General features: G+C 48.4%; 1 protein-coding gene across 2 annotated transcripts in view; it reads right to left on the reverse strand.

The window, feature by feature from the left end:
- Pdia5 (protein disulfide isomerase family A member 5) overlaps positions 1-22,979 on the reverse strand; it is an 85,703-nt gene extending 62,724 nt beyond the window's left edge. The window contains exon 1 of one of the 2 annotated variants that reach the window (XM_021185452.3): positions 22,834-22,979. In XM_021185452.3, coding sequence (XP_021041111.1) covers positions 22,834-22,869 — 36 coding nt within the window. In that variant the 5' untranslated portion in view covers positions 22,870-22,979. The remainder of the gene's footprint in view (positions 1-22,833) is intronic. The other variant, XM_085832288.1, reaches the window with a different exon arrangement.
- Between the last annotated feature and the right edge of the window lie 1,083 nt (positions 22,980-24,062).

The following is a 24,062-nucleotide window of genomic DNA, read 5'->3' on the forward strand; positions in this document are numbered from 1 at the left end:
AGTAAGGAGGTAGATCTTCCAGGCCAGCTTACATGGTGCCGCAACTGAATACTTCCTGAACAGTGCTGACAAAAAAGGAGATCCTAAAAGGCAGCTCTACCCTTGAAAGACCAGGGGCAAGAGCTCTCTGCACCGCAGTCTGGAGAGCACAGCCTTCAGAGTTCTCAGAAGTGTCACCATACACCCAGCCACACCACCTGCCAGCCAGGAGGAGTTTGTCACACCAGCTGAAGATAACTCACATGTGCGAAGTGTACCAACAACACACTTTTTCTCAGAGAGTCATGGGAACCCACGCTCTTCTGAGACAAGAAATAAATAAAGAACGAGGGTGAGAGAACCTAGAAAAGAGAGAGAGGCAGGATGCGTTTCCATGATGATGGTGAGGGGTGGGCCTGGGACGGGACGCTGTCAGCGGGTGTGGTGATTTGAATAGTAATGGCCCTCATAGGCTTATAAGTTTGAAAGCTTGGTCATTCAATGCTACTTGACAGGGATTAGGGGGTGTGACCTTTTGGAGTAGGTGTGGCCTTGTTGGAGGACTTGTGTTACTGGAGGTGGGCTTTGAGATGCCAGAAGCTCAAGCCAGGGCCAGTGTCCTGCTCTCTTCCCTCCGACTGCTGATCTGGGTGTAGAACTCTCCGTACCTCTCCGGCACCATGTTTGTCTGAATCCCACCATCCATTCTGCCATGAGGATAATGGATTAAACCCCTGAACAGTAAGCCAGCCCCAGTTAAACGCTTTATTCTATCCTGTAGAAGAACTGTGGTAGTCATGGTGTCTCTTCTCAGCAACAGAACACCAATGTGTTTGCAGCAGGCTACAAAGCCACCAGCTGCTAGAAGGTCAGAGGCGATGGAGAAGAGACACGCACAAAAGCAACTGGAGACCATGTACTGTCCTCTTCCACCGTGAGAGGAGTCTGAATTTCTTCCAGAACCATGCAAACAAGTAATCTAAATTTCTGATGTGCCCCACACCAGTCAAGCCATCTCCTCTTTGCCTCCCAATGTCTTGACCTATGTCTATGCTTCACCTCTCAAAAGCTAAGGTGCTGGGCAACAGCACTGAACCTTTCAGAGGCCCAGTGACTCACCTGTGCCATGGGGATGATGATAGCTCCCTGGGGACATTGCTAGGACACATGGGACAACTCCTTAAAGGTGCTTTACAAAGTCACGAAGCACTCTAAGAACGTCGGGTAACATAACATCTAATGTCCACCGCCAGATCAACGGGGGAAGAGAGAGACAAGACCAGACTCTAACAAGTTCCAATGAAATCTGCCACTAGAATCAGAGTGCCTTCTCCCCAGGGGGAGTCAGCAGGCTCCTTCCCTTGCCAGCGCTGCTCACCATGCCTGAGGAGCTGCCGCTTTGTGCAGACCATCTTCAAAGCTCAGGAGAACGTCCCTTCAGTGTTGACTACCACATGACATCCCACTGCTGCAAGCGGGCTTGTGAGCTGAGCCATAAAAGGTCCATGGCTCAGTGCACACACACACACACACACACACACACACACAGAGCAGTGACTGAGAAAACAACTGGACAATGTGGGAGAGAAACACGGAGACTTGCTGATTTGCCTTCCTCCCTCAGACAATACCATCAGGAAACATAACTGGCCAGGGACCCTCCCTTCCACATCAACCTCCCTGGGTCTGGCAGGCACCTGCCACGCAGCAAAAGTGCTATATGGCCTCACTGACACAGCGCCCATAGCTGAAACCATAGAAATCCCCATCTCCCACCGACCCTGGCTTCCTTTATATGAATCCCAACAGTCCCTTAGGTCATCCAACAACCAAGGGCCACCTGAGATGAACCTGCCACCTTCCAGCCAGCCACTAAAGCCTCAGGCCCAGTGTTTACTTCTAAGCTTCTCTGAAAATACCCTCAGCAAATTGACTTTGCCTGAAATCCACCACACAAGGAGAAGCTAGGGCTGGCACTGGCCCTTCCTAACAGCAGGCTTGCATAGACATCTCTGTGAAGGGTCTGCAGCCTTACTGGGTCCTTATCCCCATTTAAGATTAAGAGCTCTGGAAGGGGTGGGGGAGAGAAGATATCCTGAGTGTCTTCAGGAGTGCTTAATAAACACAAGAAATCACACTGGGCCTACAGATGCCATCCCTCGGAGAACATGTCACCAAGTGAGCCCTTGGTGGCTCTAAGAGGTCCGGAAAGAACCATGAAATCCAGAGAGACTGCAGCACAATAAGCATCCAGAATGGACACTGAGGAAGGCCGGGAGTTGGTCCTCTGACAGTCTAGAACTTGACAGTGGTCATCAGGGGAGTGGCAGGATGGACATCAGACTCATCTTGGTGAACTCCAGAATTGGTGGCAGGGATAGAGGGACCAGCCAGCTGACTGAGCACATAAGAGAAAAGGGTCCATCCAGCCATCTCCAATGACCATTCACAGGAAGTGAAGGCGGAAGAAAAGAAAGTCTAAAACAGCTCCAAAGATGGAACTGCAGCCAAACACGGGAGACGGACCAATGGCAGAGGCAGCTTTTTTTCCTGGACTGAAGAAGATGGCAGTGGGCTAAGATTTCTGGGACCGTGGCCAACAGACATGTGAAAAAGCACCCATGAGCACCACACGTCCTCCAGGCTAGACGATAAGCCGTGAGGCAACTGGAGCCAGAGGGGGGACCAGGGAGAAGGGCCCAGCCCAGGAAAAAGGATGGTGTTAGGAACAGGAGTGAGACCTTACCCAGGGGTGAGACAGGAAGGCAGGGCGAGTAGAGTGGGGAAAGGTTGGAAAAGCCTGGAGGCTGCCACAGTCTATGAGAAAGCATGTTGGGGGAAAGGAAAGACTGGAAGCCAGGACACTGAGGCATTATAGCCAGTCCAAGAGCTGGGTAATAAAAGAAGCATCAAGAAGGCAGAGTTGGTTAGAGGGTCCCCACCGAGGAGAGAGAGCCTGCAGGTGCCTTGGGCACATAAGACTCAGGGTCTGCGGGAGGCCTAACAGAGAGAGGAAACCCAACCAGAATGGCCAGACCACAGGGAACATAGGGAGATGTGGCATAAGCTAAGACTTCTAAGAAAGGGCCCCAAGTCCTTACTCGCCCTCACAAGCACCCACAGAGGCAGCCAGGAGGAAAGCCCTCCTCCTACCCCTTAAGGCCCCCTTTCCTTCAGCCACTGAACAGTCTATTTTCTCCTCTGCTTCCTCTGTTAACCCTTTCCAGCAAGGCTCCTTCCCTCCCTTGACACAAGCTACAGTGAACCCGGATCACCTTGCCCAGAGACCAGCAGACGCCGCTCCTCAAGTCACAACCCACAAGCCTGCCTGACAACGATATAGTTATAGCCACAATAGCAGCGTTAATGATGCCCAGATTATCGGTAAACCTGCTGTGCTCCAGGGAGGAAAAGGCGGTATTGGAGTGCTCCCAAAGCCAGCAGCTTCCCAGCCAGCACCAGTCTAGTTCCTGGGCTTGGCAAGTCTTCGCACTGGCAGTCAAGAACTCAGGAGTGAGAGGGGAGGAAAGATGACCTTTTTTCACACCTCACTCTCCTCTGACCATCTGTACTGCCGCTCAGCCCCTATTGCACTGAGACCCATAAAATACTTCCCTGGTTGAAACTGATGGAGAACAAAGGTCCCCTTTTCTACTACAGAGGAGACCCTCCCCTCAACGCCGATTCTGCTGGTGGTACCATAAAAGATCACCCCACATCATCATCAGAGAATCACCCTGCCCCAATCACCAGTCCCCTTCCACTACCCCCTCTCCCCTTCAGTGAACGAAAGGCTTTCTTCAGGGTCCTGTGAAACCCTCATCCTAGGACAAATGGGGTAAAGGGAAGGATGTCTCTGAATAGCTCGCCTATCTACATGGCTGCCTCTCTCCCACCACACAGTTCATCTGTTTCTGGGCATCCCCTCCATCCTCAGCCCCATGGCATCTTTTAGACACCCTGAAAAGAGCAGTGACTCTGGGGTCAAACAAGACATGGCATGAATCCAGTTGCCATCATTTACAAGACCTCAGGCTTGTTACTAGACTGCTGAGTGCCATCTCTCAACCCAGAAGGGCAGAGGATAATATCAATGCTCACCTGGTGGCTTGGCTCATTATTAAATGAGGGAGGAGGAAGACATGAACCTAATGCAATACTTGGCAGACAGAGCGCATAGCAAGTGCTAATTGCCTCTGAGTACGATTAGCGAGCAAGGACAACAACAACCGGGGACCTCCTCTTCCTCCCGGAGACCTCGCCTGCAATCAGGCAGAGCCACAGGTCCAGGCAGGAAGGCATGCACACGTACGCACATTCTGCACCAGAAAACCTGGCGTGTTTAGCCATCTGCATAGCGACCTGCTGTAGAGGTCACACAGCACATTTAGAACCCTGCCAGGTTTCGTGCGCGCATGGTGACAAAATTACCGCGAGGGTAACCCAGCAGGTGGGTACTTGTGTCCTACAGAAGATGGAAGGGCACCAGAGGTTAGATGACCAAGGACATGTTGTAGATACACAGTAGAGGCAGGGCTTCAAATTATCCATGACTCCACTCAAGGGCTTCTAGCCTAACTGGCCACAAAGGAAAGGAGCCACTTCCTAGCAACAGAAGTAATGGCCAGGAAGGAGGACTTTACACTGATACCCTGCTTCACAAGTTCAAGGGTACAGACATTTGACATGCGGCAGTAACCCCTGATTTGTTCCCAGCAGGGCCTTTGTGCTATGTGCCAGGCCTCCCTTTCCACGTTGCCCTGCCCGGTCCCCACTCCCCACCTCCTCACAGCACACACACACCCCTTCCTCTCCATTGAGCCAACCAGCAGCGCTACCATCTACACACCCAGAGGCTCACCAGTGACAACAATCCTCATCACCTTACACCCTCCACCTAAAAAAAGAAAAAAATGAAAAATAAAAATAAAAAGGCTATCTCCGGGCATGTGCCAGCACCCTCCCCACCCCCCGGAATGACAGGCAGTGACTGTCATTACGAATTCAGCCTCCTCTGTGAGTTCCAGAGCCAGCAATGGCCAGTTATGTAAAACCCTGCTTGTAGAAGCAGGGAGATTTGGGGACAGAAGTTTAACATTTACGGGGAAGGGTGGAGGTGGGGCTCAAGCCTTTTCCCTCCGTCACCTGAGTGAAGACTCCCTTCTTGTGTTGGGAGCTGTGAAGAAACCAGTTTAATTTAGTTTACCCCACATTTTGCTCAAAATAGCTTGGAAATGTCAGAATCTGGAAGTCTAGACACTGAGGAACCTGGTGGGAAAGGGACTGAGGGGTAAGACAGACAAGGGTCTGAATTGGATGCCAGAGAACAGGCTCGCTGAGAACTTAGAGCCAAACCTGGGAGGGGTGGTGGAGTCACACTGCAAGGAGGAGCTGGTACTGACTTTGTCAGTTCCCGGCTGAGTGACCATGGGTAAGTAGGTCATCTCTCCTCGGTCTGTGCCCTTCTCTGGAAACCGAAGGGATAAAAGGGATTTCTGAAGTTCTTCCTAATGGTATAGTATTAGACACACCTAATCTTATGACTACCAAGAAGGTACGGTTGCCTCTGAAGCAGCAGCTGGGCCATTGCAATGAGAGCCGTGCTTCACAGATTCCCCTGCACCAAGTGCGAGCATTTGACTAAATCTCAGCCCATGGGCTGTAAGCGTTAAGTAATACTATGTGGTGATTGTTAAGGAGTCTTTGGAGTTGGAGAGATGGCTCTCTGGTTAAGAACACTGGCTGCTCTTCCAGAGGATCCTAGTTCAAGTCCCAGCAGCCATATGGCAGCTCACAACTGTCTGTAACTCCAGTTCCTAGGGATCGGACATGCTCACGCAGACGCAACAAAGCACAGGAAGAACGACGTAGCCCTAGCAGTGCTGGAACTCTCCACATAGGCCAGGCTCAACTCAGCCTTGAACTTTTTGGGGTTTTTTTTTGTTGTTGTTATTGTTGCCATTTGATTTTCGAGACAGAGTTTCTCTGTGTAGCCCTGGCTGTCCTGGAACTCACTCTGTAGATCAGGCTGGCCTCAAACTTAGAAATCTGCCTGCCTCTGCCTCCCAAGTGCTGGAATTAAAGGAGTGTACCACTGCCCGGCTACAGCCTTGAAGTGCTATGCCTGGCTTGAGAGGAGTCTGCCTAAGTGTCATCCTCCCTGCGAGCCGGAACTCAAGCAGCCCCTGTCAAGATGAAAAGGGCAGACTTGCTAAAGATTCGTAGTTAACATTCTAGAGGATGTTTGGTTCCCTCACACAACAGAGGGCTATCTCCATAGGGTCTTCATGAGGCACTGTCAATCTAGACCTTCTGGCACACACACAGATAGGTCTAAGCACCTAATTAAATAGCAGCTTCAACAAGAAAATTCTCAACACCTGCTCTCATACGCCCCTGGGACGCCAAACCTTGTATCGGAAGACTGGAGGGATCCACCGACTTGTGCATTCCCTGGCTATCGGCTTTCACTGATCATTTCCGATCGGATGGGCTCCCGATCCAGGTACCCACCAGTTGGGACCTCTGCAGTTCCCCCTATCTGGCCCTTTTCTAGTAAGGGGTCCTGCTGGAGGCTGAAGGCAAGCTCATCCCTTGCAAGGCTCCAAGCAAGGTGTCTGAGACAAAAAAAAAAAAAAGGGCTGTGGGAACTCACCACATGAGCCCCCTTCCGGAAGTCCACATCCTCTGGCCTGCCTGCATCACCCGAACCATGCTAACCAGGGGAGGTTTACACCCCTCCCCTGCCAGGACATCTATTGCTAGCCCATGCTGAAGACCACCATCCCCTCTAAAGACCCTGGGTTAGATACCCCAAGTCCTCACATGTGATCTCAAATCGCCCCTCATCCCGAAGGCTCTTCCTGAGACGTGAGACGTCAGCTCTGAGCCTGATGCGGAGCGCTGTGCCGCTTGAGGAAAATAATGTGCTCCCTGGCACTGGGATTTATTTTTGGAAATAAGTCCCCCTGCTTTCATAACTCAGAACACAGGAAATTAATCACACAACTCTTTGCTGGTGGGCCACGGCTAAAAAGGGAGAAAAAAGGGTTGGGGCACCATTAGCGAATCTCTTAAAATATGGATCCTGATTCTCACGGTGCTGGCAGGGACCTAACAGCCAATTTTTATGGCGAGCTGCTTGGCATGGGGTAGTGGGTCTCTTGAAAGCGCTCGTGCCCTCTGACTTGGTGGCTCCACTTCTGAGGCGCTGTCCTGAGGGGGTGAGCAGAGCTTCTGGCACAGATATGACTCATATAGCCCCATCGACAAGAGTCAAATCTGTGCAGACAACCTAAACACCCGCCACAGGGGGCTGGCTGCACCCACTGGCACGGAGGAATGATGGTACAATGTAAAAGCTTGTGCCTGGAGGTTAAGTTTAAAAACAAGAAGAACTGAAATCCTCGCGGTATGACCACAGCTCCAAGCAAATATACTGACAGTCAGAAGAGACGGGCAGGGAACAAAATGCACCTAAGTAGTTTGCCCTTGGATAGCCGCATGCTTCTTTCTCTACTTTGTAACTCGGCAGAATAAGAATGTTTGATTTCTAAATTAAGAGAAAAAAAATAATTACCACCATTTGGCTATATTATGGGAATATCTCGCAGCGTCTCCCAATCTAACTTTACAGTGGGTGAACCATGACAAAGTTCCTTAGTTAAGTAGGGACCAACTGTAACATCACTGGTAATGGGGCAGAGTGGGGCAATGGCCTCTCACTAGGATACACTGAATGGAAACATCAAACCTCAAATTGTAGCTTAGGTGTGGTGGCACACATCTGTAATCCCACCACTTGGGAGGCTGAGGCAGGAGGACTGAGAGTTAGTAGTCAGAACAAGATCCAAAAAACAAAAAGAAATAAACAGGGTCAGCGAGATGGCTAAGTAGGTAAAGGAGCTTGCTGCCAAGCCTGATGATCTAAGTTCAGAACTCAGAACCTACATGGTGGGAGAAGAGAACCGACTCTGGGTGTTATCCTCTGACTTCCACACAAACACATGACACATGCACACATGCACTCGAGCACACACACACACACACACACCAAATAACTGAAAGTAATTTTAAATGTTATTTTAAAACGTAATGAACAAACAAAAATCTCAAGCTGCAGAAAACTTGTATTTTTTCTTATGTTTTCACTACTTTGTAGCCATTGGAGATCCTTTAAAAAGCCAGATGAGCAGGGCAGTGGTGGTGCACATCTTCAATCCCAGCACTTGGGAGGCAGAGGCAGGCGGATATCTCTTGAGTTCGAGGCCAGCCTGGTCTACAGAGTGAGTTCCAGGACAGCCAGGGCTACACAGAAAAACCCTGTCTCAAAGAAAAAAAAAAAATAAGCCAGATGAATCTCACTACAAAAATTCAAAAAACAACAACAACAAAAGTCAAGGTCACAAAGGCAACAAGTAAAGTCTCCCCTGCACAGGGAGCTGAAGGCTGGCTGAGCACACTGGTCTCCGACTGGGGTCCAGAGCTGGCCCTACAAATGTGCCGCCGATGCACCTGCAGACTCCATCAACTTCAGATCAGACTTGCTCGAGAGTTCACCTGGAATGACCTGCAGAATGACCGTTCTCCCCACAGACCCAACACCCTGACTATTCACACAACATCTGCAGTGTAAAGGCTTCTCAGGCAAGCTAGAACCAGAGAGCACAGAGGATTACACACATGTAAACACTGTGCTAGTCTTAGGGATCCCAGTGCTTGTGGACTTTCATATCAGCAGGGTTCCTGGACCCATTCCCCAGTGCACACTTAGAGCCATCCGTTCTCTTTCCTGATTTTAATCACTGCATTGTGTGAGGTAAGATAATATCCCTGTGTCATAGGAAACACAGCCTTTGCTTAATGACAGGAATTAGTTAGTTCTGGGAAAGGCTGTTCAGGAGGACTGAAATTCCGCTGTGTCCCGTGACTGAAGCACTTGGAGCTAGGAACATTGTATGTACTCTATACATGTAGAAGAGGAGTGGAACTGTGTGACTAAATGTACTCAAGCCTCCTTAATAAAGGCTGTGTGAGAATCCTGTGTCCGTCCTTCATGCAACCTTTCTGTAACTCCAGCACTATTTCCACTTGAAAGACAGACAGACAGACAACAAAATACCTGGTGGGGTCAGGGCACTGGCACAATGGAGACAGATAGCTCAGTGGTAAAACGCTTGTGTAAATGTGGAGACAGGAGTTCAAATCCCCAGCTCCCATGTTAATGCCAGGCAGATGTGGGGGCCCATCTATAATCCTAGCATTCCAGAGGCAGAGATTTGATCCCAGGAGCAAGATGGCCAAAAAAAAACTAGCCAACTTAGTGAGATCTGGGTTCAGGTGGAGATGTATGGAGGAAGATGCTTGACACCAACATCAGGAGGCCACACACACAAGACACACACGTGTTCACACCCATATACACATGTGAATATCCACATTCTAAAATACAAACACACACACACACACCAATCAAAGAACAACAGAAGTACTGACTGGGGCCGGAATGTAAGTCAGTGGTAAGGAATTTACCTAACATGTCCCCCTGGGTTCAATCTCCAGAAGTGCAAGCCCCCCACCCCCAACAAAAACTGCTCAGTCAAAGAAAAGAAAAATAGAGATGGCTGTAAGAAATGGCCCAAACGCCACTCATCACTCCCCATGGTCTTCTGCTATGCAATGACAACGGTATTTTCCCACATCTGCCCAGCGCTTGCCTGTCCTTTCTGCTCTTGTGCTACGAGCTGGCTACTTCACCACTTCAGGGGCCAGGGGTTTTCAGTTCTGTTTGTAGGGAGGTTGGTTGGTTTTGCTTTTAGTTGTAGGGGTTTTGTTATTGTCTGTCTGTTTTCTTTGCAAGAACTGGTATGTAGAATTTTTAAAACGGGACTTGGAATGTAGCCCTGTGGTAGAGAACTGGCCTAGCATGTACAAGGCCCTGGGTCTCATCGACAGCTACCACAAAGAGGAGGACAGCAAATACCCTGCATGTAACACATACCTAGCAAATTCTTATAAAAAGGGCTAATACAACATCACACTAACTTTTAAGCATAAGGAACACACTCCTTCAAAGGATGATCCCTAAACACTTGCCACCGACCACGCGGCAGAGCACCGCTCTTAAGTCAGGAGGCCAGACCGCAGAGTAGGTCTGGGGACACATCATCAGTCTCTGATGTCATTGTTTATCCAGCAGGCTTCAAACACAACTAAGCACGATGGGTCTCTGAAGGGAGGTGGTAGGCGGAGGGATGCATGGGGGGAGGGCGGACACACAAACACAGGCCTCTGGTGTGTGCCACTCATGCACCCACGGGAGCTAGGTGGTGATCTATATCTATCTAAGTCTGTATCTATATAGACATAGTCTATATAGATATAGGTAGATATCTAATCTAGATCTAGATATAGTCTATATAGATATCTATAGATAAATGATCTAGATCAGATCTATAGATATCTATAGATATTTATATAGATATAGTCTATATAGATATCTATATCTAGATCATATATCTATAGATATCTATATAGATATGGGGACCTATCTATAATCCTAGCACCTCAAATGTCTATATCAATATAGACATATAGATGTACATATCTATATCTATATAGTTTGTTTGTTTTTCAGACAGGGTTTCTATGTATCTGTCCTAGAACTAGCTCTGTTTACCAGGCTGGCCTCAAACTCACAGAAATCCACCTGCCTCTGCTTCCTGAGTGCTAGGAGACAGACAGGTAGGAGGAGGGCTGGGGTTATAGCTTAATAGTTAAGAGCACTTGCTGCTGCTCTTGCAGAGAACCAAGGTTCGATTCTCAGCACTCATAAGCTTCCTCAACCCCAATTTCAGGGAACCCAGCGCCCTCTTCTGACCTCCACGTGGGCCTTTAGGAGGTACTCAGCATTTCAGCTACAGCACTTGCTTAGGAGGTACTCAGCATTTCAGCCACAGCACTTGCTTAGGAGGAACTCAGCATTTCAGCTACAGTACTTGCTCAGGGTTACACAAATGATCCCTAATTCAGACCCAGTTCTGAAGGAACCCAGCACCCAGGGTGGAGCAAAGAAGAGCCACAAGGCAGTCACTCCCTGTTCTGTAAACACAAAGGTGGCCACATTGTTTATTAGGGAGTGAATGGCAGGGATTACAGATGTGTGCCACCGTGCTTGGGTCCAAACACAAAACCGTCAGAGTGGCAACATGGTAAGTGGACAATCCTACACCTGACTACATGTGATGACTACATGTGATACCTGGTCCAAATGCACATATGATAAAAAATAATTCCATAAAATTACCTTCAGGAGAAACGTACAAGATGCATTTGAAAGGGAAATGATCTTCAGAACCAGAACCCATCACCAAGCCCTCATCAGGTATACCCAAACATTCTAAATAAATTAGACATCCAAAGCGCTTCTGACCCCAGCATTTCTGCTAACGAATTCTCAGCCCGGTTTTTGCTTCCTTATACTAAGGACTGAACGGAATAGTTTCTCCCTGTATTCCGCACAGCACAAATGTGGCTGTCAACAAGGGACAAGTCAGGGGGCTGGACAATTGATCCAGGAGCCTATAAAACAGGTTTGCTTATCCTGAAATTGCAACTGCAGTGCATTTAACCAAGACGTAAGTCCCTGAGGCTTTTAATGTTTTGGAAAAACCTCTTCTAGGGCCAAGAGGGCTTTGGGTGACTGCCAGCCCAGTGTGCCAGGCCTGCTAACAAGGATGAACTGGTAGAAACACAGAATTAGAGAGCAGGGGAAGGAGGAGCAGAGGGAGGAGGAGCAAGCGAGGAGGAGGGGGAGGAGGAGATGAATTCCCACTCTGGAAACCCATTCATACCTTAAAGCTTCTCTAATTGATAAGAGAAAAAAAAAATAAACAACTCAAGTGCTGCTGACCCACAGTACACAGCCATGCTTTCAACACATTAACACAGTCTGTCCTCCAACAATGAGTCTAAATCCACGTTTGCAGCCTTCTGGTCCCCACTCAGAAGCAGTCGCAAAAATCAATCCAGGGGACGACGACAACACCTGCATCTTTTTCAAATGACATGGATCAGAAGCATCAGGGTATCTGACAGGCAGCAAAACTAAGCATTCAGAGACGCGGTTCTATCTGCCGTGCTTGTAGGACGCAGGGTGGGATTCAGAGCTGAGTGACAGAGCAGTCTAGCAAGGGTGAGGCCCTGGGTTCCAGGACCTCCCCTAACCCCAAAAGGATATGTATGTGTTCTTGCTATAAACCACTGCTGTGGGAAGTGGAGCCACCCCCACATTTGATACATAAAAACTGAGCTTCAAAGCAGTTTAAAGGATTCACCTCTGGCTAAGTGTAAGAGGGCAGATGCAGGGCCTGCCCAGTGTGTGAACATAGATCTTGTATTCTTCTCTACACCTGACAACGGGAACACCAACAGAGACATGTCTGGCGCTCTCTCCCATTCCCTATAGCGCTAAGAAGAAGAGCCTCAAGGCCAGTGGGTTCACTTTTCCCTTCCAGCCACCGAGTGTGACCAACTGCAAAGCGCCATGGTGGCTGATCCATCTTCCTCTGTTAACCTGCAGGCCTGCGATTCCCCCAGAAGCCCTTTCACGGGGAGGCAGAGACTTCATGTGCTCGGGCCAAGTGAAACAGCAGGACACTGGTGATACGGCGAACGCCGCACGAGTCAGGGGAGAGCAGTAACCTTGCCTGCCAAATGACTGTCTGCCACACAAATTTATGCTCCCTGCTATAGCTTGGATTTGGAATGCTACTCAGAGGCCCAAGTATACAAAGCTTGGTTCCCAACTGCAGTAAGGTCTGAGAATACTGGGACTCAGGCTCCTTCTCTGCTCCACACCTGCCACAAAGTATACAAGCCTGTCCAACAAGCTGTCCCTGTGACAGACTGTGCCCAAGAAACAGGACCCAGAGATCATGCACTCAAACCTTGGAAACCCTGAGCCAAAATAAACCTTTCTTCCTCTTAAGTTAACTGACTCATGTGTTTTGTTACAGCCAGAAGAAACTGACTAAAGCACCACAAATGTTGTAGCCATTATCCCACCCCACTCCTCCTTTTCTGAGGCAAGGTTATCACTATACAGCCCCGCCCAGCTGGCCTGAAACTCCCTATGTAGACCAGGTTGATCTCAAACACACACAGAGATCTGCCTGCCTCTTGCCAAGGGCCTCCTGCCAGCTAGGATTAAAGGTATGTGCTACTATGCACAGCAGTATTACATCTGTGAATAGAGATTTTTTTGGGGGCCTTACTCTTAATTAGAGTCACTCCACAGTTCTGGACAGCCCAGAAGTCAGGTTTTTATGTACATATTCTTTTAAAAAAATTATTTTAAATTTTGTGAACATTGATGTCTTGCCTGAATGTACGTGTGAGGGTGTCAGAGCCTCTAGAACTGGAGTTACAAGAGATGGAGTTACAGAGAGTCATGAGCTGCCATGTAGGTGCTGGGAATTGAGCCCAGGACCTCTGCTCTTAACCACTGAGCCATCTCTTCAGCCTCACATATTATTTATTGTTATTATTATTATTATTAAAGATGACTCAAGTTTATTGATCAAAGCTTTGCTAGGGAAATCAGCACATTCTCTTCAAGTGGGTTTTAGCTACAGCCTTCCTGGAGAGGCTGTCGGTGGTGAATCTTTTAAAGCCACTTTCTCTGGACCCCCATGTCTCTCCTCCCCACCCCCCAGTCAGAACTTTCCGTTGCATCCCTGTGTAGTCCTCATCCCTCTGGAATCTGGCTCAACAATGTCCCCTACCCCACAAACCCTATCGGTATCAGTTCTCACCGTACCCACCCTCTTAAGCCTCTGGGATCCTTTGGTCTCCCCCTCTAACTCTCCAGCCAGTTTCCTCTCTCAGCACATGCTGTGCTTCCTCTGGCTTGCTCAGTCACCCTCTTTAGTCCACCATACGCTTTCCACAGGAGATCCCTCTCTGTAGAAGAGCACTCCTAAACTAACGTCCCCAGCCTATGTCTCTGTTCTGGACACCACACTCGTATATCCTGCTGCCCTCGTTTGCCTTCTGTTGCTTAAGGAAACACTTTGTCCAGAAACAACCTGGGGAGAAAAGGGTTTATACTTCAACCGACACTTTCAGTTCACAGTTCCTTACTGAGGGAAGTCTGGGCAGGAACTCAAGCAGGGCAGGATCTTAGAAGCAAAAACTAGAAGAGGTTTGCTCCCAGGTTCATACTCTGCTACAGCCCGGACCCATCTGCCTAAGGATGGTACTGCCCACAGTGGGCTGAATCTTTCTCAATCAATTAGCAATCAAGGAAGTACCCCTACAGACATACTCACAGGCCAGTCTGATGAAGGTAACTCTTCAATTGAGGTTCCTTCTTCCCAAGTGTGTCAAGCTGACAGCTTAGATTAGTCATCACATCTGCTCAGTCAGCAGTTCTAGCTGTGGGCTCGGGGATTAGTCAGTTGTTTCAAAACCTAATTCCCATACAAATCGATATTGAGCATATTTTGAAGTTTTACTTAACTCAATAAAAGATGCACTAAAATAACAAAGCTAGGTTAAAAGAGGATAGGAATAGAAAACTCAAAACTACTTTCTTAAAAGGAGGATGCTAGGGCTGGAGAGATGGCTCAGTGGTTAAGAGCACTGACTGCTCTTCCGGAAGTCCTGAGTTCAAATCCCAGCAACCACATGGTGGCTCACAACCATCCGTAACGAGATCTGATGCCCAATTCTGGGGTGTCTGAAGACAGCTGCAGCACACATATATAATAAATAAATAAATCTAAAAAAACCAAAGGCTGCTAGAAAGTTTCATAGTTAGGACCAAATTACATACCAAATTACATTCTTCCTGGTCACATACAGACAGATCATTTGCAGTCTCCCTAAGTCCGATCAGGGATCCTGAAGAATAAGCCCAGCTCTCCCCAGTGCAGCAGATGGCCTTCAGGTGAATGTCTTACACAGTGCTAACTATGACATAAGCTTACCAACCGGGGGCTCGATGGTTAGGAGCTTTGTTGCTCGTCCGGAGGACCAGGGTTCCAGAGGACCAACACCCATTAGCAGCTCCCACCAGTCTATGGCTAGAGCTCCAGGGATCTAATGCCCTCTTCCAGCTTTGCACGTGGTGCTCAGACATACGCAGGCAAAACACCCACCCACCATGATACAATGAAAATAAAGAAACCTAAAAAACTTCATAAAGTTTACAAGTCACCTTTTATTTCCAAATCTTGGAGTTTTCTAGGCACCTGTATCTAGGAGTCCGACCTTATATGTGGCCCAGAGGACTGAACCCAGGGCTTTGTTTATGTGGTCCACCTGTGTGTAAGCTCTCTACCACTGAGCTACATCATCAGCCTTTGGCATTTTGGAGCAGTGTTTAATGGTATGGGCTGGCGTGGAATTCATAAACCTCTACCTCTGCTTCTCAAGTGTTGTTATTATATACCGTGCGTACCACACCAGGCACGAGCATCTATGAATATGGGTGGAGATAAGCTCCCCTTGTGTTTGTTAACATCAGAGTACTCGGAAATGTGCTAATGCTTTCTGCAATTGATGAATGGAGACGGCACCCGATGGCCGTCTACAGTCACCCACTCTACCAATAGACATCGCCTTTTCTTTCTCTCTGTGCAGATATCCTCACCTGCTGTTTATGGGCTCCCCTGCTTTAAAAAAACAAACAAAACACCAGAAATTCTCAAACCCGCCAGCCACATCTTTTACAACTTGCCAACCCGACAAATACATTATCAACAAGTTACTGCTATCTTCCTCAATATGAGTTGTATTCCTAACTGCTCCCCTTTATAAATCAATGCATTCTGAGACCTTTAAAAACACAATTCTGAGACAGGGCCCTTGGGTTCTCAGAAAAGCCTTGCTTCAACTCTGGGCATCAGATGAGGGATCATTACGCATTCTCTTACCGCTATGCCTGCTTCCCCTGCCAGCAGCTCCTATCTGAATGAAGTCACTCACATTTGACTCAAGGAAGAATGGTACTGCTCTGATTTATCATTACAACCCAAAGGGCTCAGGACATGACCTAGCTCATAAAGGTTTTCAAAGAAATAACCATTCTTGGGGGGGGGGGGGAGAAGAATCTGTTGAATGGCCAAACTCCCATCTCACCCTTTGGATGCTAACGCTGGCCCGTATCCTCAATGGGCACATAAAATATTCTGCTCAGGATGCAGCAAGATGGGGCCCTTTGATGAAAGGAAACCCCTGGGAACACTTGCTTACATGGCCTAACAATGGAGGCTCCCAGACTAGCATACCTCTGGGCTAGGTCACTTGTACATTTGAACCCAGTTTACTGCTCTTAACCTGGACCTTGTGAGCACTTGCCAACAAGGTCTAAAAGATCTGCTGACAGACAAAGACATCAAAGGGCTAGAGGAATGGTGGCATTCTTTACGGGAGATGGAACTCCACCCCTGCTCCAGAGAGCTATAATGAGCCAAAAACTGCACACCCAACTGGGGTCTCTGTGTGATCTGAGGAACAGAAAGATGTAAAAAGGCCATTCATGCCATCTGAGGATCATTAGCCCCCCAGTGCACACAACAGCACAGCTAATAGCTGGGAAGCAGTGCTAGGAGACAGGCGTGTTATGTAGGGTGGCCAAAGGGGATGCAAAGTGGAGCTCCTGGGAGAGGAGGAAGCCAGCTGGTACCTAGTCGATTGCTCCTCCCATGCTACAGGGCAAGAGACACTGCTATGCCAGAAAAACAAGGCCAAAAACAAGGCTGCTTAAATGTGCAGTGCAGCCACTGCGCCTTCATATCCTGAGCCATACACTCTCTAGGGTCACAGCCTGACTCACCACACTAGCACAGGCCCTAACGCCACACTGAAGTGGGACACACTGACCAACGGGCCAACTCTCAGTCCCTCAACAAACATATAAGAGTTGTGTCACAATTCCAGTCACTAGAACAAACAGCAGGCTGCAAAATGGGACAGACAGCCCACCAAGTAGGGTGGACAAAACACGGGTACTCCTTCTGTCCCCACGAGGGTCTAGTATACAGCAGTGGGAAGTTAGAGCAGTTGACACAGTGTAAAAGACCATAAGCTAGCCACACATCTGTTTCTAACCTACGGCATGTAGTTTCAGAATTAACCACACAGAAAAGCCACACAGAACAAAACCACAATGGTGGGGTAAAACCCTCTAGGGATTAATGTGGTCTGGTAGGTGTGTCTCTGCCCTGAGAGAGGATCACTTTCAGAAGGAAGGGGAAGAAACCAAGACTTAACTCCTCGGCCTCTTTGTATGTACCAGGTAACTCCCAGGTGTCTCCACACAAGTCCAGCAAAAGAAGAAAGGGAACGAGAGTCGGCACCGAGGGGCCCTGAAGGAGATCCCCAGCAGCACACACCCCACTACCTGGCACCCATATCACATGGCCCCTTGCTCACACCTGCCAGACTGGCCCTTCGATGCACACAACCAATGTCCTATGCCTAGTATTCAACAGCTTGCAGTGACGCCAAGGCTCCTGCTGATACCAAGCACTGTGCTGCCTGCTTCTTGCATTGTTTCTAATCCTTTCCACCCAGGAAAATGGATATTATTACCACCATTTACAAATAAGTGAAGCAGAGCCCAAGGCCACTCGGCTTACGGAGCATCAGCTGGCTGAAAGCCCGCTTTCTTTCCAACACATCACACTTGACTCTTAACAGATAACAAGGAGGAAAGCAAAAAGCGTCTGGGCAAAGTAGCTCAGCCTCTCCCATCAATCCATGTTCCATGTCCTGTGGTGTTATTACAAGGACCGCTTTCATCGGTCTCCCCATGGCCTACAGAACTCAGTCTCAAACCTTGGCAGACATTTGGGGTTCTTGACGGGCTCGCTTCCTCAGTCTTAGCCCCACCATCACACTCTGGCCCCCTTCCCACTAGCCGGACCTCTCGCTATCTTGGAGGCTTCCTTCCCTGTCTGCAACACCCACTCTTTCCACCAAATGCTATCCCGTCACCCATATGCCAGGGACTAGGCTAAGTGCCCACCACACAACAGCCAGGCAGAGATCCCAACAGTCACAGAGCTTGAAACGGAACCCCCTTGTGAGACCAACTCTTTTCCTGGAGCTTTTCTCTGATCACGCAGTGCACACCCACTGCTCCTGGCCTGCATCCTCAGCCGTCAGCACTTGGCATCCATATGGAGTTCAGCCATAGCTCCACCTCTGTACCCCGCACAGCTGTTTTAAGACTTCCTCCGTAATGTGTTTATTTCTGTGGGAAAAGTGCACTCCAGGCTGCAAGCAGCACTATCAATGGCAATTAGGTCCCCGGGCCAGCCCACAACGGCCTATTAAATATATAATGGTGCCAGAGAAGAAAACCTGCCTGAGTACACCTTAAAAGCTCTGCAGAAGAGGCCGCAGGACGAACACGCCTTCTGAGCCTGCACCCACTGTCCCCTGGGCTCGGAGCTTCCAGCCACCACAGGGCAAAGGCACCGGAAGCAAGGTGGAGAGGGAGGAATAGGAAGAGCCCAATTTATAATTCAGCAGGCCTGGCTCTTCTCTTGGTCCTGTGAGAACTGAGGGGGATAGGATGCTGGTCTAGCATGCAAGGGGCTCAAGGTTCAAACCCCAGCCCTGCAAAATAAAGAGCCAAGTAAGACCACTTCTCAGATGTCATAATCGCATGGACTGTATTTTTAAAATATATTTGTAAATATACGTATTGTCTATTTTTAAACAAATTTTGTAAAGAATGGACTTTTTTATATGAAATTGCAATATGCTACCATTAAGTTCAGTTTAAACACACACACTAAACATCCCATCCAAAATATAGTCATGAAAAAACTGTATGAGTATTGCTGGGAGTGAACCCAGGGTCTCCTACATTCTAACTAAGTATTGTACCCCTGAGCCACAGCCAAAGCCCTAAGCAAGTTTTTCTTTTCTTTTCTTTTTATTAAAAAAAATTTTTTTTTTCAAAATAAGAGTTTCTTTGTATAGATAGCCCTGGCTACCCTGGAACTTACTCTGTAGACCAGGCTGGCTCCAAACTCAGAGATCCACTGTCTGAAATCAAAGATGTGTACCACATGCCGGACTCCCAGGCAAGTATTTAATCCAGAATATTTGAATTCATATTTTTAAAAAACATCCATTCACTATTGGGGTTTTTTGTTTTGTTTTTGGGGTGTTTTTGTTTTTGTTTTTTGCAATTTGTCTGTACACTACTGAAAATTCTACCACAGTCCAGCAGAGTCCTTGGCCAGACATTTGGGAACCACTAAACATGGAGACGGCTACTGAGCCCTGACAAGACAATTCTCTGTCCTGTGACTGCGCAGACACTATAACAAAGCATTCATGGCTCTTGTGGAGAGTCAGGCCTGGCAGGAAACATCAATCAGACAGCAGGAAAACAGGCTCTCGGGTCAAAGGTCCTGGTCTCTCTAGTCTGGGTGCTTCTGGGGCTAAAGTCCCAGGTGCCACTGCGGATTTTTCTAGAAGACCGAAAAAGGCTGCCGAGAAAGCCTTTATTCATTTTTTTTTCTGATTATAAGCTTATATAGAATTCTTAGAAAATATTTTTAAAAATTAAGCAACAAAGTAAGGGAAAGTCACCCGCCACTCTCTACCTTCTAGAACCATCAGTATTTTCAACGTCCTGCTGCTTCTTCACACTCAACTTCATCTACCCTGGAGTCTGGTGATGAATCTTGGTTTTTATACCTGAGCATCTTCCCGTTTTAGATGGTCTTCATCCACACCTTGGCATAGCTGAACAACGTGCGTTTACTATACTGAGAATTTTCTTTACAACCACTGACTGGATGTTGGACCTACTAATGGTTTGGTGTACCCTAAAATTCATGTTGAAATCCTAGCACACCCCCCCCCAACACACACACACTGTGGTAGGCATGAAGAGGTAGAGCCTTAGGAAGGTAATCAAGGCTTCAGGGTAAAATCTGCATGAATAGGGTTAGTGCTTTAAAAAAGGACCCAGAAAGTGCTCAGCCCTCTCTGCCCCACAAGGATACGTGAAATCAACAGTCAGCAGCCTGGAAGAGGATCCGCCTTAAACCTGACTGAGCTAGTACCCTGATGACATCAGTCACTCAGCATGAGAAACAGTGACAAGCAAACTTGTCACTATAAGGACCCAGTGTATGGTGTATTTGTTATAGATGCCCAAACTAACAAAGAAACATTACTTTCCAAAGTCTGAAAGAGGCCAAAAGGTATTGTACCGTGCCACGATTATTAATTAAATCACTCCCGTATTTTTGCTTTTACAATAGATGCGGTACTCCCACAGCCCTGTACACGCATCTCTGTCAACCCTTTTCCACCCGTTCCCCTTATTTGAGGAAGGGTGGCTCCAAAAGCCCCAGTGGATGCCTGAAACTACAGGTCGTACAGAACATAGAGGCTTTTCCTCTCATACATATATACATACATACCTGTGAACAAGTTTAATTTATAAATTAGGCAGAGATTTAAAATAACTAATAATACAGTATTATGACTGTATTAAAATAATGAAATACATCTGTTATTACTATGCTGGTGATAAAAGTAAATGTGGTCTCTCAAAATATCATCTTGTAAAATGCTCACTTTTTTTTTTTTTTTTTTTTTTAAGTCATGGTAGCTGGCCTGAAATCCTGAGGATGCCCTTGGCTCTCTGACCCAACTGCCTGGCTTTATACCATACCCAATTTACGTGGTGCTGAGATCAAACCCAGGGCCTCATATAGACAAGGCAAGTGCTCTACCATCCAAGCTAGGTCGTCAGACCCCACCTTTCTTCTCGCTGACCACAGATGACTTCCAACTTGGCAGTGAGACCACAGATACAGGGGATAGTGAATTGCTTTCCTTTTCTTTTGTACAGTATTAAGAACTGAATCTAGCACATGCTAGGCTAGCCCTCTGCCCCCAGACTGCCCTTAAACTTAACTCTGTAGTCCAAACAGGACTTTCCATCCTCCTGCCTCAACCTCCTAAGTAGCTGGGATTCCAAAGCCATGCCATCAGACCCAGTTAAATCCATTTTCATAAACCCTGGGCCACGCCCAGTGGCCTTCAGTCAATACAGAGTGAACAAAGAAGTCAAACTGCTCCCAGGGATGTAGGAAACCCTTATCAAATCCACATAGCCTTTAAATGCACAGAGGCCCAACCCGCAGTCACTTGCTGCGGATTCCAGGCTCTCATCCCTCTACCTTGTATTTGCAGAGCTAACTCTAGGCTCAGGAACGTCCAGCTGCCGGGTACTTTGGGCAAACCTCAAAGTTCTTCCTCTTTGCCTCAGGGGAAGGTACATACAGACCTCTGAAATACCCAAGACACTTTTATTCCTGGACTCTACTCCACCCACCTCTGTAAGGCCCCAGAGGCTCTCCCTTGGCAGACTCTCCCTCAGAGATGTGACCTCTCCCTGTGGGGACTCTCCACCTCAGATAATGTATGGCTCTCCTGTGGCTGGCTGGCAGCAGTTAGGGTATTAGCTCTTGTCCTTCGCTCAGTATTTGCTCACAGGATTGACTGCTGTTCAGCCGAGGGCAACACCTGAAGGCAGGCACAGAGTGTAGTTTGCTCCCCACCCAAAATTCAACCCGGTGGCAAACAATGTGGTTGATAAATGTTTACAGAGTAAAAGTTCAGTCTCCTGGGCTCTTGTTTTTACTGAAGGGAGGGAAAAAGGAAGAAAGCAGAACCCTCCTCCCTCAGAGTTCAAGGACTGACATCCTGATGGGAGGCAGACCAACTGGCTCCAGGAAACTTATGTCAAACATCATGGCACACCTCCAGCACCCCAAAGCTTCACCGTAACCTACTAGATCTCTCCTAGACGGAGGATGCAGAACTGGGAACAGGGAGCTTCCTTTGACACCTTCCACGTAACAGAAAACTCGAGGTCACTCCTTTAACTGGTGACCCCAAAGGACGGGGTACTGCGGAGTTCAAGCGTTTAGATCTAATCACCCCTCCCTTTCTCCCCCCCCCCATCTGCCCAGCATCCTTGCCACACCCAAAGGAAAAACAGTGGGGTAGGGGCAAGTAAGTCTTCCGAACTTGATGATAGTGGCGGTGGCCGAAGGAGATGGACCCAACACAAGGGAGACAAGAAGTTACGGGAGAGATGTGGAAGAAGGCAACTACATCCTGTCACACACCCACAACCACACCTCAGCCCCAGGGGCAAACCCGTCCCCAGTCCCCACTTCTTCTCCGGGGGATGCCCATTCGGGAAAGTCCTCCCATCCCCACATAGTCTGCACCCCGGCCCACCCCTCCTCCACTTCTGTATCACTCCGGTATCATTTTGCAATCTCCGGAGCTGGTTCCACCGACTCCTCAGCCGACCCGTCTGACAACCTCCTTAGCGGGTATCTTTACGGTTTCCCATCTCATAGAAGGAACGCAGACACGTTTACAGATCCAGGGCGCCACACAGCTCGAAAGTGGCTGGGGCTGGAGCCGGCATCACCGTGGGAGCAGAACTCTTGGAGGTGGCGACCCCACCCAACCCGTCACCCGCCCTTTCTCCGGGGGTCCAACCCACGAGCAAGTGTTCCTGCTGCGCAAGTGGAAGGCAGCCTCCACCCCACACTCACACAGGTGCAAGCACTGCCCGGGGAGTCCTGCTTAGGCTAAGGACATCCCAGACCTGCGTCCCCGCAAAGTTGTGAGGGAACGCGAACCCGGAGAGAGGGATCACCCGGCCCGGCCCCGGTGGAGCGCAGAGGACCAAAGACCCCGCTGCCACCCGGCGAGCACGCCCCCAACCAACCCGGACCGCGCGCTCCAACGGCCATGCGGGACGCACGTGTCGCCGGCCCGCAGCCTCACCCCAATCGCCAGTAGCAGCCCCCACGCCCGCGCCATCCCCGCCGCCTCCTGCCGTCTGCACCCGGCTCCCGCGCACGCCTGCCAGCTCCACCTCGGCCAACAGCTACGGCCACTTCACAGCCGCTCCCCGCCTCCGAGTTCCCGGTGCCACGTCTGCCAAAGCATGCGCACCAGGCTAGGAGAGGCGGCCCAGGGAGGAGCCTGCCGGGAGTTGTAGTTCACGAGAAGCTCGGGATGCCTCTGCCTCGGACTTTGCATGAGGACGCAGAGTAGCAGCTGTGGGGATGGGGGGGCAGGGAGGCTGGGGAGTAGGGACAGTTGTTCACTAAGGAGCCTTGCTCTGTGCCGGCAGAATCAGAACCAACAACTCACTCTGCCCCCAGAAGTTAGTTTCCCCACCCCGAGGATTAGCAGGCAACCCAGAGAATTCCAGTCATTTGACTGTAGGTACTAATTGTAAAGTCTATGATGGCCTGTGGAGGATGGAAAAAGCCATCTGCTCCCGAGGCTTTTTTCCCCTTGACAAAACATTATTGAGGTGTCGGGAAAACAATTTAGAGAGTCCAGAAAATATTAAGTATAGATCACCACACGATCCCCTAACTCCTTAACCATATACTCAAAAGAATCGAATAGTGTGTTCAAGTAGTACGAGCACACCAATGTTCCTAGCAGCGCTGTTTATGATAGTCAAAGAAAAAAGAAAGAAAGAAAGAAAGAAAGAATCTAAATATCCTCAAAAGACAAATACAGAAAATGTGATATACACCGGTACAACGGAATACTATTCATCCAATAAAAAGAAATTCACACAACCATGTGAACAAATATCAAAAATTTATGATGCTGATTCTTAAAAAGCCAAATGCAAAATGTTGTATATTGTATGATTGCATTTATATAAAATATACAAAAATTGGAAAAAATTTGGTTTTTTTTTTTTTTTTTTTTGGTTCGTTTGTTTGCATTTTGTGTAAACAGATTACTCTGACCTGGGGAATGGAGGAAAGGAATTTCAGTTCAGAAATCCATTGGTGAGGATGAAAATCTTTCAGAGCTAGATAAAAGGGGAAGCAGTACAGCATTATGAATGTATTAAATGTCACCAAGCTGTATCCTTTAAATAGCTAATTGATGTTAAACAAATGCTAATTACCTGAACAAAAAATGTAAACTGGGAGCTGGACAATGGGTACGTTACTTAGGAGCACTTGCTGGTGTTGGCTCCT

This window comes from Mus caroli, unplaced genomic scaffold (genome assembly GCF_978045245.1).
Source record: "Mus caroli unplaced genomic scaffold, Mus_caroli_1 scaffold_17, whole genome shotgun sequence".
Classification (NCBI taxonomy): Eukaryota; Metazoa; Chordata; class Mammalia; order Rodentia; family Muridae; genus Mus; species Mus caroli.